This window comes from Crotalus tigris, unplaced genomic scaffold (assembly GCF_016545835.1).
Source record: "Crotalus tigris isolate CLP2741 ecotype Arizona unplaced genomic scaffold, ASM1654583v1 scf7180000024472.5447098, whole genome shotgun sequence".
Taxonomy (NCBI): Eukaryota; Metazoa; Chordata; class Lepidosauria; order Squamata; family Viperidae; genus Crotalus; species Crotalus tigris.
The window spans coordinates 1,263,835-1,283,511 of record NW_024100643.1 but is presented as its reverse complement, the minus strand read 5'-3'; the positions used below and the strand labels follow the sequence as shown (position 1 = coordinate 1,283,511).

At 38.9% G+C, this 19,677-nt stretch overlaps 1 protein-coding gene across 4 annotated transcripts in view; it reads right to left on the bottom strand.

The window, feature by feature from the left end:
* Nucleotides 1-7,803, bottom strand: part of NPEPPS (aminopeptidase puromycin sensitive) — a 117,113-nt gene extending 109,310 nt beyond the window's left edge. For 2 of the 4 annotated variants that reach the window (XR_005555489.1, XM_039333151.1), the window contains exon 1: nucleotides 7,199-7,470. Coding sequence is in view for 2 of the 4 variants with exons in the window: in XM_039333151.1 (XP_039189085.1) it covers nucleotides 7,199-7,321 (123 nt within the window). In the remaining 2 variants the exon portion in view is untranslated. Of the gene's footprint in view, nucleotides 1-7,198 lie in introns of all 4 variants that reach the window. The other 2 variants (XM_039333152.1, XM_039333153.1) reach the window with 2 other exon arrangements.
* Nucleotides 7,804-19,677: the final 11,874 nt, after the last annotated feature.

The following is a 19,677-nucleotide window of genomic DNA, read 5'->3' as shown; positions in this document are numbered from 1 at the left end:
TTCAAGTAGATTGTCTGTAATTCCATTTTTCTCCAGAAAATTTATTCTGAGATTAATGCAGATTTGGAATTGGATAAACAGTTCTCAAGCTCCCTCCAAATGTGTTTGATTTTAGGTACTATTAAATAATTATAGAAGCTGAAATCTAACACATACAAAGAACCCTGTGGCAAACAGTGGACTACATTTTTTATTAGACACAAGCTCCTAGCTAAGCAAACATTACGACTTCATTATGAAACAATAATGTACTAGGGTTACGCAAAGCCACTGCGAGAACAGCTTCATAAGGCATAGAAGTGTACAGATATATAATTAAGTTCCTTTTTAATACTTAACATAGCCACATTATTTGCAGTCTTATGGTATTGCCTTGGGAGCTATTTTTATCTCCATATGAATGTGCCTGCAAAGGATAAAGACTTTGCATACATTTGCAACATACAACTTACTAAAGTTTTATATAGTTCATAACTGTCAAATTATTTTAAATTTTTTATTTTTATTGATTTGTATCCCATCTTTATTATTTTTATAAATAACTCCAGGTGGTGAAGATATCCAACACGAGTCTAGGATGACTTGATGCTGCTAGCTTGGAGCAGCCAGCTGGGGGCGGCCTTCTCGCCAAAACAAAGTCCGCTCTGACAACTCATTGCCACTTTCTCACTGCAGGACATCTCAACACTGGAAAGTTGCTGTGAGGATAACTTGCTGTGGGTGCCATATGGAGAGCTGGGCAGGCAAGCAAATGGGCTATCAGAGAGCAGAGCGGAGCAGCACCAGGCGGGGGATTTTCATTTTTTTTTTTTATTGAAAATTTTTAAAATTTTACAAAAAAAAAAGTTCCCTCCCCCAAACCCTCCCAACCCGCCCCAACCCTCCCCTAACCTTCCCAGAGCTGAATACAGGCTTAATTAAAATTTAAAAGAAAACATTTTAAACACAAATAAACCATATACAAATTTGGTTACAATAATTAAACAAATCATAAGGGGGGATTTTCATTTTGACGCCCCTCACTGCTGCCACCAATGCCTCTGCACCTTGGCTCCGGCCCAAATGCCAAACAGGCAGTTTGGCTGTGGCAATGTGTCAGGGTGGCGGGTGAGAAAAAATGTTGGGGAGGTGATGGCAGGGCTGTGTGTGTGTCAAAATGGGATGCCACAACTGCTGCTCCACACTTTTTTTTTTTAAATCACATTGCTTAATGTTTGAGGGTGTCTTGCTTGGAAAATAAGGGCAGCTTTGAAAAGAAATGGGATGGGATGTTAGCTGTTTTTAAAACTAAAAAGGCTTGTTTTGAGTTGCATTCAAATCCTTGCCCATCAAGCAGACTCAAAGTTTGCAGCCGCATTTAGCTGCAGATCTGTTGCACCACGGAAATGGCCCTGTGTGGACAGGAAAGATTGGAGTCCAAACTGAAAGAAAAATCTCTTCTCAGCTTTGCTGTTTACACAGCATCGGTGTTGGCATTCTGCACATAATCAGAAATACCATGAAATCACCCACCTGGCTTTGGGGGGAAAGTTCTCTGCATCTGATCAGAAACACCATGAAAGCACCCAGTACATGACCAGAAATAATATGAAACCACTCTGCATATGACCAGGAACCACATGAAATCACCCACCCAGCTTTTGGAGAAAGCACTCTGCACATAAGTAAAAACACCATGCAATCACCACCTAGTTTTGAGGGGGAAAGCACTCTGCAAATGACTAGAAACACCATGAAAGCACCCATCTGGCTTTGGGGGAAAGCACTCTGCACATGACCAGAAACACATGAAATCACCCACCCAGCATTCACTTTCCCCCCAAAGTTGGGTGAGTGATTTCATGGTGTTTCTGCTCACATGCAGAGTACTTTCTCCCCAAAGCCGGGTGGGTGATTTTATGGTGTTTCTGATCATGTGCAATGTGCTTTCCCCCCAAAGTCTCATCCACATTTTAGAGATAAACAAATTAACCTTAAGATGCTGAAAACATATTTGTTTCCATGTTACTCAAAAGTAGAAAATGCAACCATACAAACTTTAAAACTTATTTTAAATATGTGATCAGTTACATACTCCAGATATTTTAAATTACATATACAGGTAGTCCTCGACCTACGAACATAATTGAGCCCAAAATTTCTGTTACTAAGTGAATTATTTATTGTGAGTTTTGTCCCATTTTATGACCTTTCTTGTCACAGTTGTTAAGTGAATCATTACATTTGTTAAGTTAGTAATATGGTTAAGTAAATCTGATTCCTCCATTGACTTTACTTGTCAAAAGGGACATGTCCTCAGAACACTGCAACTGTCATAAATATGAGTCAGTTGTCAAGCATCTTAATTCTAATTACATGAGCATGGGGATGCTGCAATGATTGTAAGTGTGAAAAACAATCATAAGTCACTTTTTTCAGTCCTATTGTAACTTTGAACATACACTAAATAAACTGTTTTATGTTGAGGACTACTTGTATTCAAAATCAGTTACACCATATAAAGCAGGGGTCTTCAAACTTGACCCTTTTATGACTTATGGACTTCAACTTCCAGAATTCTTCAGCCAACGTGCCTGGCTGAGGAATTATGGGAGTTGAAGTCCACAAGTCATAAAAGGGCCAAGTTTGAAGATCCCTGATATAAAGCAAGAGTCAAAGGAAACCCTAATCTTAATTCTAAACCAACTTAACTGTCATTTACAAGTAATCTCCCTTACTATGATATTGCATTTGAAAACCTATTTCTTCTTTCCTTCTACCTGACTTTAACATGCAAATTGTACTTAAACTGGAAACATGAATGGCATTCTTAGTTGGAGTATCACTCCTTTCTCTTAATTTATATGAGAAAGGAGTGCCCACTCCAACTAAGAATGCCATGCATGCTTCCAAATTAACTACGATAGTATTTCATAGTATTTACGGAACTGGTCTCACAGCATGCATTAATCGTTATGTACCAAAATTTTCTTCAAACTCTTCAAAACATAAGTCATAAATTATAGCAAAAATATCTCCTTTTCCTCCATTATATACAAAAAAATGTCTGGATGTCATTGTGAGATTGCTCTTATCTAAATAAGTTTAATTCACATAATGTCTGGAAAACATATTTTTTCCATAAAGAGATTCTATGCATACTAAGTTGCATTATATTTAAAGTTGCAATAACTATTACCAACTCTACATCATAGTACTCAGTATATTGGATAATTTTTGCCAAATTTAATATCTTATATTGTATTTTTAGCACAGTGAAACTATCAGCATTTTTAATGTTGTCAGACAACATTGTAGCCAATCAATCAGAACAGAGCTGGAAGCAACTTTGGAGTCTTCTAGTCAACTTCCTGCTTAAGGAGGAGGCCCTTTACCATTTCAGACAAGTGACTGTTCAGTCTCTTCTTAAAAACCTTCAGTGATGAAATACCTACAACTTCTGAAGGTAAGATGTTCCACTGGTTAATTGTCCTCACTGTTAGGAAATTTCTCCTTAATTCCAGGTTGCTACTCTCCTTAATTAGTTTCCAACCATTGTTTCTTGTCTTGCATTCTGGTGCTTTGGAAAATAAATTGACTCTCTCCTCTTTGTGGCAGCCTCTCAAATATTGGAACACTGCTACCAAGTTTGAGTCATCTAATTCTTACTGCCTGGTCTTCAGAAATTTCCTAGTATTGAAGCATTTTGAATAGTTATGACATGTAGTATGAAATAGTTATATGTAATCTGAAGTACAGTAGTATGACATACTACTCCTGCCTATGAAGTTAATTTATAGACTAGTGTATTATAAAGAATTGCAATTCAATTAATTCAGTATTTGGATTAATTCAGGAAACCATGATTAGTCTGTCATGCATTAAGCTATATATGGTTTGTTTGGTTTGGGTTCAGCCTAATGTGCAAATAGGACTTCTGAATTATGGTTTTAAGGTGATAATCCAGTTTGAAAACCTGGCTTGTTAAGATATCAGTTGTAATTATGGATCAGTATAATGTGCGTAACAAATAATTTGGTTCTGATTTTCTACTTTATCTTTGATCTGGTTTTGTGCCTCATTAAGATATCCACAGGGATGCAAGTTTTTATAAAATTGTTCTTTTCTCTTAACTTTGTCTTTTTTGATCTATGAAATATGGCATAGCATGATGCATAAATTCAATCTCAAATATTTTAAAGAATCCTGTAGGACTGTTAAATAAGATACAAGCTATCTTAGGATAGATGTTTTCAAATTTTATGAAATCATACTTCTAAAATATTAGAATTAGCATAATTTCTTAACAAAAACAGAACTACTAATTTCATGGAGGTTAAGGCTGTGTAAGAAATACATATATCAATTTAAACAGTAATCTTTAAATTCCAGCAGTTTTCAAACTTTCTAGCACCGCAACAGTCTTTTTGCACACTTAGGCTCACAAAGTGAACAAATTCCACAGTAAGTTAAGTGTTCTCCCTTTGACCTCTTAGGAATCTTTTTTTAAAACATGCAATTGATCCCCAAGATGTTTGCAACTCCCCAGAAGAATCCCAATTTATAATCTGTTAACCCTTGCTTAATTAAAAGTGGATTTTAACAAATACTTCTATCCGAAGCAATCTGATACCATTTATGAGATACATGGGGAATTAATGCATGGCATGAAAATATGAATCCGAAGGAAAAGTACTGACTCTCTTTTTTAACAGGGAGAGTCACTGTCCCTCATACTAAATAGGCAGGCAATCTACATCTACAAATTACATACTTATTACATATAACAAGTTACATACTTATTAGAATTATATTTTGTGTTACCAAAACTTATGAAAATAAGAAATATTCCAATTTCCTGAGAAATTTTTAAATCATCTTTTAAGAGTTTTTGGTATTTAATGTTTCCTATGTAATGTATCAGTCACAACCTGATGAGAATCAATAAATCTCATTCCATAATATGTTAAAGGATTTTACCTACAAATCTAAGGCAGTAGGAAAGAGTTTGTTCCAAGCACAGGACTTTAAAAGTGCAGTACTGCAGGCCACTTTAGCTGACTGTGTTCAGCAGGTCAGCGGTTCAAATCTCACCGGCTCAAGGTTGACTCAGCCTTCCATCCTTCCGAGGTAGGTAAAATGAGGACCCAGATTGTTGGGGGCAATGTAAATATATATATACATTGCTTACTGGTGTACACCGCTTAGAGAGTGCTTGCACTTAAAGCGGTATATAAGTCTCATAAATAAATAAATAAATAAATAAATAAATGAACATTAAAATTAAAAGAAAATAAATGTCTGAGAAAAATATATTCTTTTATATCATATCATTCTCCTATATAATCTTAGCTTTGAAATTATGGGCAGTCCCTCCCATTTTTCCTAAGAACCAGCTGATTGCTCATTTCCCACTAGATCAGTGGTTCTCAACCTGTGGGTCGGGAACCCATTTGGGGTCGAACAACCATTTCACGGGGGTCGCCAAACAATGCAGTCCGCCATTTTTTTCCCCTTTTCCTTAGCTGTGCTACTCCCTTTTATTCTATTGGCTTTTGAAAGCCAATAGAATAGACTCTCTTGAAAGCCAAAAGCCAATAGGAATTGTCCAGGCTGTCTCTGCCCTGCTGAGCCCGCCAAAAGTCCCATTCTGCAAATGGCGCTGCACCAGTTGAGTAGTCCTCGACTTACGACCGGTTGAGTAGTCCTCGACTTACAACCGGTTGGGGGTCGCGGCATTAAAAAGGTTGAGAACCACTGCACTAGCTATTCCTACCCTTTCTTTTCCAAGCATGCCAGGTAATCAGCTGGCTGGAGGACCAGTTAATAATGAAAGCAGGACACCAACAATCTGCAATGGTTTGTTGGGAGAATAAAAAACATCTCATTGCTTTTTCTTGGTTCAAGACCACTAAGTCAGTATTAGCAGAAAAATAACTAACTTGAGTAGAATTGCTGAAACAGAAAGAAACTAATTTTTCATTTACCCTACTTGTAGCCAATGGTTCTCTACTGAGTGCCGATAATTTTCAATCAGATTCCCAGGACTCTAGTCATCCTCAATCCAAACAATTTTACCTAGATGTGCTGCTTGTACTTCTAAGAGCAATGGGAAATCAATAGTCAGGCCAAAAAGACAGCTGGGTGGGAAATGTGAGACTGCACAGTCTAAATATGGATGCATGTGCTTAAGTAAAAAAGGTATAATTGAGAATAGATGCACACATATAATCTACATACGGTATATACAGACAGCCACTGACATATAACCTGTGCAGTATAAACTTGACAGGGTGCACAAATGTCATACACCTTAAAAAAGGCATGTCACAGGTATTTTTATAATAGTATTTTTCTAAAAAGTAAATGTGGTTTAGAAAAGTACTTTTCTAAAAAGTAAATTTGGTTCATTTAACCCCCATATCACAAAAGTCCTTTTAATAGAGTCCAGAGAGAACTAGCCTAAGCCAAACCTACAATCACAAAGTTTAAACTTTTAATAATAAACTTGATATAAACTTTCCCTTCCCCCATTTTACAAAAATATCTTACATCTAATTCATCTCCATTCAAGCCTACAAATGTGAGCAATGTTTTCAAAATACAAACACAATCCTAACTAGTTCCTTGTCTTTCAGGCAGGGATTCTTCCTCCTTCAGAAAGGTCCACCCCCATACGTGCACACACACACACACACACACACACACACACACAACACACACACTACAAGATCTCAGAAGAACTGCAGCCGCCACTCCTCCTTGGTCACTGCCTGTTTTTAAGAGTGATGCCCCCTATCCCTGTGCCATCAATAACTACATCTCTGGTCCGTATTCACTATTTACTCACCCCAAAACTTCTCCTTTCCTACGTTTTTAGTCACACACCACCCCTCAGTCAAGAATTAATCACCACCGCTTCTCTCCCATACAGTCTTTTCCGCTCACACTTCTACCTAAGGGCCCCAGCTTTCCCAACGTTCAAACTTACCCCGCAGCCTGAGGCCCTAAAAGCCACTTTCTCTGCACATGCCCCGATTCTTATCTTGCCTGACCTCTCCTTTACCTAACCCACCCACCCAGCCACCAACACACACTTCCCGGCCTGCTTCCTTCTCCACTACACAGCAGCAGGTAGCCTCCCTCACTCTTCCAGTCACCTATGCCTTTACGCGTACAGACACGCCCATTCCCCCCCTTCTCTTTGAGCCCTCGTTACCTCTACGGCGGCCTCGAGTTTTCCCTCGAAGGTGAAGTCGATAAGGTCGGGCTTGAGACACAACCCATAATTGATGGGGCGCACTTCGGTCGGGAGCCGCTCGAAGGGCCGCTTTTCCGGCATCGCAGCGGCAGCGCCACGGGAAGACGAGACGGTGGAGAAATTAGAAGAAAAGGTGGAAGAAGCAGCAGCGCTGGCAGCGGAGATCGAGGCGAAAGGGGAGGCCCAGTGAGCGCACAGAGCTAGGGGGAGGCGACGACCTCCCGCTGACAGAAGGAAGAGACGGGAAAAGGGAGGGAGAAGAGGAGGAGACGGCGGCTGCGCGCGCCGCGCCTGGCCCAACCGAGAGTGAGAAGCCAAATGGGGCCTCTGCGAGCGCGCGCTGACCTGCTGCCGATCCTGCTGTCGCTGCCACCCTCTTACCCCAGACAGCCACCAAAGGGAGAGCGCCCGCCGCGCGTGCGCACGCCACTTCTCTTTCGTCCCCTTGATCTCCCGCGCCTGCTGGGGGAAAAAGGCTGAAAAGGGACTACTCGTGGGGTGACGCACGCGCTTTAGCGCCTGCGCAATAGGATACGGCGAGGCCGAGAATCTATCTGTGATCAGGTGAGCAAGTAGACCTCCTCGGGCCATTTGGGTTTTGCCTGTATCTCTGCCGAGGCTTGAGCTGAATGTTATCGGAGGAGGTCGAAGATACCAACAGCAAAGTGAAACAGGAAAGTGGGGGGGGGGGTTCTGCTCGCGCATGCGCACTAGGAAAGCTGCCTGAGAGAAGCCAGCGATGGCTAGAGTTTTCATCAGCAGCATCTTTCGCGGGCGGGATGAAAATAAGAAATGTGGCACTCGCAGGTCAAAGGTTGCTTTCGCGCTTTTCTCTGCTTTCTGTTCAGGCCTTCGGGAGAAAAAGCAGAGAAAATTAACTGCATGCACAGGATACGTCGAGTTGGATTCACGCAATATGCTAGGTTAAAATGAGATTGGCTGGTGTGGTGATTAATGGTACCTGGTAAACACAAAACATATTTTCCGTTGTGTTTTTAAATTAATCTGCAAAGATATTAGTACGGAATTTTGTTCTTGCATTTTGGGCGTTGGGCTGGATGCAGGTGCTTATCTCTGGATCTAATCCACCTAACCAAATCCGCATTAACAATAAATCGCATCTAAGAGAGTTTCCCTCTGTTATTTAGCGCAGGGCTTTTCAACCTTTTCACTCATTGTACCACTTTTAGGATATGGCAACATCCGAGTACCACCAGTCGCCTACCAAGGTGTCAAAAAGTTGATCCCCCCAAAAAAATAAAAGGAAAAAAAGTGATAAAATGCAGATAGTCCTTGACTTACAACAGTTTGCTTAGTGACTGTTCGAAGTTACAGTGACACTGAAAAAAGTGCCCCCCAAGCCACAGTGGAGCAAGACACCTGCCTGCCTACCTGGCGGCGCTCTTCCTTTTGTCCGAGGTTTTCATTGTTATGAGCATTTCTGTTGAAAATTGGCAGCGGAGGTAGGGTAGGGGGTGTTTGGTTTTTATTCCCCCCCATCTGTTGGGTGGTTGCAGCAGATTTTGGTCACTTCACATGACCCTGGGACATTGACTGTCATAAATATGAATTAGTTGCCAAGCATCTGAATGTAAATCACAAGACCCTGGAGAGGCTGCAACATTCCAGCTGATCAGTGCTTCTTCTGGGCTCAGCAGAAGCACCAGGATCAGCACCAAGCTCCAGCTGGAGCCTGGTGCTGATCCTGGCGCATCCACTCATCCCTGACAGCCCTGCAGCTCCAGCCGTCTCTCGCTCAGGCTTGTGCGGTGCTGCCACCGGTTCAGCTCATTCCCTTCCCCAACTACCACTTTTCTAGAATGGTTGCGTACCACCTGCCAGGTGCCAATGTACCACAGGTGAAAAGCCCTGATCTAGCGGTCATTCGGATTTGTGCAGCTATGATCAGGTTTTCTTGCCTGTCCCTGAAATAACGGATTTTTTTATTTATTTAAAGGATATGGCCATCCTCAGCCATTGTTTACATACATGCTTTCGGCTGTTTAACTTACTGCAGTTATTTATAGTCTGCCTTTAAGAATAACAATCCTCCAAAAGAAGGATATTACAAGCAATATAAACAATTGTACACAAAAGTATAACAATACTGCATTGAACATTTTTGAGAACTTACAATGCTGACAGATTGGCGATAATGAGGGAAAGCAATGGAAATATGATTGTTTTCCATAGTTAAACATAATTTATTCAATTAATTCAATTTTTCTGAGTTTGCATAACATACCCACAAACAGCCCATGGGCTCAATTTGCAGGGCATACTGGGGTTGCTGTTACCTTGAAATTTTAGTTGCAAAAAAAATTCTTTTTGCTTTGTATTGTGTTGGAACACACTCTAAATTCTTTTTTCAAGTTCTGCATTTGGCATCGCATTTGAGATAAAAATGTTAAGGTCATGAGTGGCTTATTCTTCTATTCCCATATCTTCTTGCTCTTTGGTACTCACTACACCTCCCAGAATCAATTAACAATAAGTACTGAAGTACCACTGTATATGAACTGTGGATATATCACAAGCTGGGATTTAAGATGAATGTAGAATTTTTGAATTAAGAATAACTTAGCATTACCGTATTGATAGGCAGTAATACCTTCTGTAATACCTTGTGTTTTCTGTTACAAAATTAGAAAAGTCTGGCATTTGAAAAATTAAACGGGAATGTCAACACCTCAAGGAAAGATACATGTTGCAGTTTGGTGGAAGTCAAGTTTGCTTAACAGTATATGCTTTTCCTTCTCAAATGTAGTTTTATTGTATATTCTGACCACAGCAAGACTGTAGTTAGAGGACTTCTATGTTGGATGGAATCCAAGCAAATTTGGAATAAATATATTCCTGTAAAAATGTAAGCAAAAGAGTGAAATAAAGTTTTCTAAATGGAATAGGAAGATAGAATAATGTTTAAATTAAATTTTGTACAAAGTGCAAAATCTGGCAATATTTTAAATTTGTTTTTTTATTATTTTTAGACTTATGCTTGCTAATCATTTTCAGATATAAGCATTTTCATTTATTTAGTATAGAACTCTGCATCCTAAAATAATCCCTACTATTACAACCACTTAATCTTTATGTATAACTGCAAGTATATGCATTATCAAAAACATAATACAATATATTGTAAAATACTTCTTTTAGCAAAAAGCTGTACTTGATAACTATTACACAAATCTTTTGCTTTCATTTCTGCTGCTCCAGTATTTTAATTGAAAATTAAGTGTTAATACATGTTTTCAATAAATATATTTGTACCCTTGTATAATATTTGTTTACTGCTTTTATGAGCTTATTGTAAGTTGCCTGGTATACTTAAGTTCTCATTTGGGAAAAGGATTAAGTTATATTATCTCTAAGGAAGAAAAAGCTGGACTATAAAAATATTCACTGAGTGGAAAATCTGCAGGCTGATTAGAATAGAAAGATGGTGGAACTCATTGAAATCAAAGAAATAAATTAGTAGCTCCTTCACAGAGCAAAATTAAATATTTGGAAGTATGAAACTTAGACAGCACACTAAAAAGCAGAGACATTACCCTGCCAACAAAAGTACGTATAGTCAAGGCCATGTTTTCCCAGTTGCAATGTATGGCTGTGAAAGTTGGACCATAAGAAAGGCTAAGCGCCAAAGAATTTAGGCCTTTGAACTATGGTGCTGGAGAAAACTCTTGCAAGTCCCCTGGACTGCAAGGCGATCAAACTGGTCAGTCCTAGGGGAGATCAACCCTGATTGCTCTTTAGAAGGCCAGATCCTGAAGTTGAAACTCAAGTACTTTGGCCACCTAATGAGAAGGAAGGACTCACTGGAGAAGAACCTAATGCTGGGACAGATTGAGGGCAATAGAAGAAGGGGATAACATAGAATGAGGTGGCTGGATGGAGTTACTGAAGCAGTAGGCATGAGCTTAAATGGACTCCAGAAGATGGTAGAAGACAGGAAGGCCTGGAACAACGTTGTCCGTGGGGTCGCGATGGGTTGGACACAACTTCGCAACTAACAACAACAACAACAATGAAACTCAACTACCATGGACGAATGGTTACAAAAGCTGATGGAATTAGCAGAGATGGCCAAATTGACTGTACTTATAAAAGAAAAGAATATAAGAACTTCTGCTTGGAAACCGCTTCTGGACTTTGTGCTTGAGGTGGAAAGAAATGATATTATGATTTTGGGTTTTACCGATTAGACTGATTTGCCGATACAGAAATGGCTAGTGCATACTACTATAGAAATATAAAAAAGTTGAGATTTGATTTTAATGTCTGATTTTACTGCAACAGAGACTTGGAAGTCAATGCCTTTTGTTTCTTCCCCTCCCTTTCTTCATACCTTTTTTGATTTCCCTTTTTCTACTGTTGTTCCCTACTATTTGCTTTTGTATTTTCGCATTTTATGTTATAAATGAATAAAACTAATAAAAAAAAGAAACTATGTTTTCAGTACCTAGCTTGGAGCAAGTAAAAGAAATAATGCAATAGTATTTATATTAAAATAGTTTAATAGTGCCCTAATCCAATGTTCTCCCGCCTGATACCATCACCACCACCATTGTCTGCAATTATAAATCCAAAAACTCCCTGGAGATTCTGGAATTGCAATCTCAGAACTGAGAAATCTAACTTAATCCTTAGTACAATTAAATAAAATGCAATTTAAAGTTGGATAACAGCAGTGACATTACTACTGCATATTTCCATGAGGCTGGCTGTGTGAGTGCTGATGACAGATGTTCAGAGAGGTACTTCAAGTAATTAAAATAATTCCTTGAAATATTAACAAGTTTGCCTTTGCTTTTATTTAGAAATTAAGAAATTTTAACCTACTTACTGCCTATGGCAGTTTATCCATTCTTCAACCCATTCAATCTTTTTTCTATATTAATCATCTGATTTTGAAAATCCACAAAACATTACTATCTAGAAATGTATTTTGAACATATTTTCTTACATACATACATACGTATGTATGTATTTTCTTTGAGCTTGCAATTAGTATTTTCTTTGAGCTTGCAATTGTAATGTGAAAGTCAGAGAAGTGTAATCCAATCTCCCCTTTAAACCCGGAGGTACCAGTCAAGTCAGTTCACAGTGGAATTCACAAAGAATGAATTCCTTAAATATCCCTATTAACTTACGTTGCTACCTATCTGCTCAGCTGCCTGCCTCTGAGGTCAGTCATATGGCATGCCGATTCATGCTACAAGCTGTTTCCTTGTACTTTCCATTTGTCATTGTTGATCAGCTGTGAAACATGTCAAAAAACTTGAGTGCCATAAACCCAATAGGGATTTAAAGTCCAGAAAGCAAGTTGACCTTAACCACAGCAGCAGAAAAGCAGTTATGTTCCAACAGCTACAAAAATGTTGGAATATGTCCAGTTTTGGATTCAACTGTTAAGAAATTCAAACAGTGAAACTGCTGAGTATTCTATAAGGCTGCTAAAAAAACAAAAACTTTGCTGGAGTTGGCAAAAGCAAAGATTTAATTCTACTGTGTCTTCTATGTAAGATAAACCAGTATCCAAAATGTTAGGCTTATGTGGAAAGTATTTGATTCACCAGTCTTTCAATGTTGGTCTTCTTGAGTTTGAAGTTCATTTATACAGTATTGTATAAGTGTATTGGTCCCCTTTTCCTACCTCCTTCCCCTAATTTTTTCTCTCATCTGCTCTCTACCCTGTACTTTATGCATTTTCAGTTTTTCCCCATTTTGTTATTCTAATGGTGCCAAGGCAATTTCTTCTCTGTTTAGTTAAGGCAGTAGTTCTCAACCTTCCTAATGCCGTGACCTTTTAATACAGTTCTTCATGTTGTGGTGACCCCCCAACCCTAAGGGCTCTCCGAGCATGCACCAACACCGCCCACTCACCCACCTCGCCCGGGGCTCAGCGCGCCTCGCCTGTCCTTGCCTCATTTCCAAAGGTCGCCGGCCTGCCCGGCTCCAGCTGGCCAGGGAGCGGGGGCAGGAAGGCCGCTCCGCTGGCTTCGCCCAGCCTGGTTGGAGAAGCACCCAGGCCGGGAGAGAGAGAGAGACAAGAGGATGACAGTGCCGGCAGAGCTTAGTTCAGCCTCCTCCGCGGAAAGGGCTGCAAAGCAGCACAGCCTCCCTTAGGAGATGCTCGACAGAAATGAATCCGGCACTGCAACGGCCCCCAGCTCGAAGCCGTGCGGAGACGGATGCGGAGCGGTGTCTCGGTTCCTAAGACCATCGGAAATATGTGTTTTCCGATGGTCTTAGGTGACCCCTGTGAAAGGGTCGTTCGAAATGATAAATGATTTTCATCCTACTAAAGAAAGTAAGGGCTTAACTGGAGAATTCCTTATAAGCAAGATGTGGCAAAAAGCAAAGAGAAGTGGGGGTAATGAGAAGCAGTTAACAAAGTAAAAAAAGGGAAAGAAAATCAGTTTGTATAAAACAAAAAAAGAGGTACATTAATAGCCTGGTCAAAAAGTAAAGTATTGTAAATAAGTAAAAGAGTTCTGTACAGAATCCACTTTTATATATATATAAAGGCTGTGCTCTGATTAGCCAAGCCCCTAACCAATCAGAACACACCTCCACCCAATCAGAACACAGCCAAGCTCCCACCCAATCAGTTCATACCCCCACTGGCAGTTAAAAGGAAGAAACAGCTAAGACCACACATTGCTCCTCGAAGCACGAATCTGAAAACATCAGCCTGAAGATGACGAATGGGACTTCATCGAAACGTCGCCAAGACACTTCCAATTTTACGCGGGAGAAAACCCGAACAAACAAAGACCTACATACAAACACCCACGAAAACCTCAGAAAACAAATATATATATTTGGGTTTACTGATAGTCCTCCTTTAATGAATATTTGCAATTACGACAATGATGAAAAAGTAACTTTGCAAGTGATCCTCACATTTTTGTCCTTCACAACTGTATAAAGCAAAGGAAAGCTGAAATCATTGTAAGCACAATCATGATTTCACTTAGCAACTGCTTTGGTTATTGACAAAGTTATTAATCCTAAACAAGGACTACTTGTACAATGTAATTGTTAAACAAGGTTGCAATTTTTGATATATTACTGATTCTCTATCTCAGTATTTCTCAACCTTAGCAGCCTTAAGATATATGAACTTCAACTCCCAAATTCCCCCAGCCAACATGCTGATTGAAGGAATTTGGGGAGTTGAAGTCACAATTGAAAAACACTGCTTTAAGTAAATGAGAGGCAGAACATAATAATCCCTTTCCTAACACCTAAGATATTGTACTACCAGAAAAAAGACAAAGGAAGCATCTATATAAGAACTGCTGTTTTGAGGTATATTTATTCATAAAATAAACTTGGAAGACATTGACCAAATATACCTGGTTTCATCACATATGGTGGTAGCAGTCAGATATGATTGAAACATCTAAAATAAAACAGCACGGGGAAGGTTTTTTTAAAGACATTTTATTAATTTTTTAACATTCTTAAACAAAAAGTACTCAAGACCCACCATGATGGTTAGGTGGTCAAACGTTCAAAAGTGAAAATATATATAAACAACACAACAATAAATTTCACTATCTCCTCTCTATTCCCCTCAGTTAACATAATATATTTAAATATTCCATTTCTATTTTAAATTTCTATCACTATTAAACCTGTGTTATAACTATCAGTTTACAAATACAATAGTTTAAATTTAAATAAAAAAATTATCGATTCTAATTCTTAATCTCTCACATCCCTCATTTTATACCAATCTCATTTATTCTTCCACTGTACAATAGATATCTTAATAGCAATAAAATATTGATCAGCCCTATATATATGTAATCCCAAAGTCAATCTATCTCTTTAAAATAACAAAATAATACTAAACCTTGATTCATTCATATTTATTAAACAAAGTTCAAATTTTCTCCAGCTTATCATGCCTTATCATGTCTTTATTGTCATACAAGAAATCTATCCTAGTAATTTAAAACATTCCATAAATTATTAAAAGCATCTCAATCTAAGCAGTCATCATTTTTGCAATTCCAGTAAATAATAAATTTCATATATTTCCCAAACGCTACATAGGTACAATCCAATACATTCTTAATCTATTTAAAATATCTACTCTAATAATCACGCTCCTATATGTATATATATTTAGTTGCTTCTAACTCTGAATCTTAGTCCTTAAAACAATCCATAAATCTGTATTGCCTTTTATTCCATTACACAATTTTAAATTTCTCTTTTAAGTCTAATTCTAGTTTTTTTCCTGTACCAAATAGGTTTCCATAAACACGCTTTCCTTTCAATCAATAAGTCTATTTTTGTTGCTTGGAATGGCCTTTGAAGAAATAAAAGTCCCATCCTCTGCATCAGACGTCTGTTTTTCTCCTCTTTAAAATATCATTGCTTTATAATTTCAAATCTCAGTCCTTGCTTCTTCTGTTCCTCAAAGTTACAGATGAAAGGCTTGTAAGGTAAAATAAGCTCCTCTTTTATCTCAGTTGGTTCCTCTTCTAATGTAATTTGGTTTGTAGAATAGTCAAGTGTAGTCTGGTCATCCATTTGCATGTTTGAAGTGAAGTTTCTAGATCTTAGTTCTGAAGTGGATTCTTTCAGTATAGTACAAATTTCTGTAGTGGCCTCATGTATCTTTTCCAATATAAATTTATAATTTAATTGTGAATGCAAATTCTCCATTTTAATAATAGTTAGTAATAGTTTTTTGTTTTATTTATTTGTTTTGTTTGTAGAGGCTGTACTTAGTAAGAGTTAATCTATATCCACCCCCACAATTCCCACAGCTCAGTTTATCTTTTTCAAAAAAAAAAATGAAGGTCAGGTCTGGTTTTACTTCAAAAAAATAACCAAAAGATGCAATATTAAATTTTCACCACTAGATGTCCTCAATAAGTTGAAGAAGAATCTTTTCCAAACAGCATTGCTTTGTTTCTATCTTTAAAAGTATAGTGTGAAAGAAGAAATAATCTTCCAACACCAAATATTAGTACAGTCCTTAGCAGAACAAAAAAGAGAGAAATTTCTGTATCCCAAAAAGTATGAAAATAAATTTTAATCTTATGAAATGCTTTCTTTCCCAAAAATATCAAAGCAGCTTTCTCTAGCCAGGGAAATAATTCCAACGAAGCAATTACAGGCAGAAAACAAAGTCAAGTAGAGAGAGTAACAAGGAAAAATCTCACCCGGATTCACCACGGGAGCTCTTAATGCTTAGATGTTCTTGACTTGCGGTCTGAAGCAGCAGGGTGATAGGCCATTTTACTGGCCGATCTTCTTCTCCGTCGGCCCTCAGAGATCGCCCGGACAGGTGGAGGAGCCGCCGCTCCTCCTCAACCGAGCCAAAGCCTCTTCGACGGAAGTCACACCCTCCAGGGTGACTTTCGACCCGTATAAGAGTCGACTGGCAGAGGGAAGGCTAGCCGTCGAGGAGATGAGTCTCCCCGTGCGGCTAGAGTCGCTGCGAACTGGAACCGGAAGTCCAGCATGGGGAAGTTTTTGAGCAACTAAGGAGGTGGTTTGGGTTAAGCAAATGCTTTTAAAAAGACCAGTGAAGTAAGGGAGTGAGGTAAGACATACAGGCCATCCTCAACTTACAGCCACAATTGAGATTAGAATTTCCATTGCTAAGCAAGATGTTTGTTTTTGCTCCAGTTGTTAAGCGAATCCCTGAAGTTGTTAAATGAATTGTGGCTGTTGAGTGAATCTGGCTTCCCCCACTGACTTTGCTTGATGGAAGCTGATTGAGAAAGTCACAAATGATGATCACATGATCAATGCTGCAACCATTGTAATACATGCTGGTTGCCAATCACTCAAATTTTGACCACATGATTGTGGGGAATACTGCAGTGATCATAAGTGTGAGAACAATAACTTTTTTTCAATGCTGTTGTAACTTCAAACAGATGCTAAATGAATGGTTGTAAGTCAATAACTACTTGCCTTACATGAAAAAGAACACAAATAAAATATTAAATTCAAAGAGATAGTGACCACATTTTTGACAATGAATACTGCCTTAAAAGAACAGAATATTCAGCATGAGAAATCATGACAGAAAATATGACTGTTACTGATTCTTTTAAAAAAAATGTTAAAAGAACCAAAAAAATATTATAGCCAAGTACTGAATATTTACAGATTTTAGGAGACCAAACAGACTGAGGGAAGGGGTGAACTCAATATTGACCTCAAAAAAAGAAATATTGAAATGTAAGATTCAACTGAAGACTCTACTATTCTTTTATCTTATCTTTGCCTAGAGAACATCCACATTTGCCAAGATCTGTTAAACAAAGGAAGATGTGAGAATATTTCACAAAAATCATCACAAGTTTGATTAATCGGAAACTACAAATAATTTTCTGAAAGACACACTATTTCATATACAATCTTTTATGCAACACAAAAAATACATACAGGACCTGCTTTTTTTTAAGTTAAAAATTTAGATCTTTGTACCCCAAAGTTGGGAGGTCTTTCCTGCAACAAACTAGGTACACAGCTGGTACAACTGTTAAAAAAATAAATAAGATCACATAGACAATTTAAAGAAAATTATAGAATTAGTTCAATTGGATCCACTTAATTTTCAATTCTCAATGAGATGAAATAAATATAAGATAGAAAATAAACAAAAGAAATATAAAGTAATGAGAACAGTTACTGGTAAAAAGAGGAGTCTCCTTTTTTGATTTGGCAGATCTGAGGCAAATAAAAGAGATGTTATTCAATTCAGTCTGAAAGAGTTGTATACAGAAAAAGGGAAAAATCTGTGTTCTAAAACAGGGCTTTTCAACCTTTTCACCCATTGTACCACTTTTAGGATATGGCAATATCCGAGTACCACCAGTGACCTAGCAAGGTGTCAAAAATTTGATGACAAAAAAAGGTGATAAAGTACAGGTAGTCCTCGACTTACAACACTTTGCATAGTGACTGTTCAAAGTTACAATGGCACTGAAAAAAGTACCCCGCAAGGCACAGCTGAGCAGGACGCCTGCCCACCCGGCGGCACTCTTCCTCCTATCTGAGGTTTTCATTGTTGTGAGCATTTCTGTTGAGGATTGACAGTGGGGGTGGGGTGGGGGTGTTTGGTTTTTATTCCCCCCCAACTTCTGAGTGGTTGCAGCAGGTTTTGGTCACTTCACATGACCCTGGGACACTGTGACCATCATAAATATGAATCAGTTGCCAAGCATCTGAATGTAAATCACAAGATCCTGGAGATGCTGCAACATTCCAGCTGATCGGTGCTTCTGGGCTCAGCAGAAGCGCAAGGATCAGTGTTGCTTTCCAGCTGATTGGTGCTTCTTCAGGGCTCAACAGAAGCTGGAGCCTGGCACTGATCCTGGTGCTTCCACTGAGCCCTGACAGCCCCGAAGAAGCGCCGATCAGCTGGAAAGCGGCACTGATCCTGATGCTTCTGCTGAGCCCCGACAGCCCTGCAGCTCCAGCCATCTCTTGCTCAGGCTTGTGTTGTGTTGCCACTGGTTCAGCTCATTCCCCTCCCCTGCTACCACTTTTCTAGGATGGTTGCGTACCACCTGCCAGGTTCCAATGTACCACAGGTGGTACCCGTACCACTGGTTGAAAAGCCCTGTTCTAAAATACCAGAAAGTCCTCAGAATTTTCCAGGGGAAAATGAAGGAGAAATAATATGCCTTTGGGGGGGATGTGAAAACTTTTATTGTAGGAAGCTGACAGAAACTTAGAAGCATTAGCAGAGGCACTGATGTAGATCTCACATCATTATGATGAGTGAAAAAAATCTATAAATGTCAATCATCCCGCAAACTGGAGAATATTAGACAAAGATTGTATAAGTTCTGAATTGGTGGATATAATAGCAGAAGGGTTAGGAAGCAAAAAAAATCATTTAGTGACAAGTGAACAAGTGAATGGACAGAGGGAGAACTATTTGAAGTAGCTATAATAGGAAGGGATGCCATGGGGTTTAATGTGCATGCTTGTGTCCTGGCCAGAAGATAACAACAAATATGTTCTAGAAAAAGGCCTGGAGATAATCTTATATCTAATGCTCACCCAGAAGCAAAAGCTATGTAGTAGGCAAAAAGAAAATATGTAGAGGAGCCAATTGGATGGAGGGGAGAGCCAGTATAGTGAAGCTGCTGAGAAAAACAACCATTAAGAAACCAATGATTGCAGACAGGGCACCTGGGAAAGCAAGTTTAATAACAGAAGGATATGTAGAAACAGATGGGGAATAGAATGGAGAAAAACAAATAGCTACAGAAGAAGCCACAGAAGAAAAAATATAAGTCTGGAGAACGTGGGGTGGGGGAAGCTTGTAGCTTGGGCTGCTGAAAAGGCATGCAGACATACCATAGTTCAGTGGTAGTTTCACATGAGACAGTGAAAACAAATGGTGGCTGCCATTGAGATATTAAAATGCCAGGATGAGG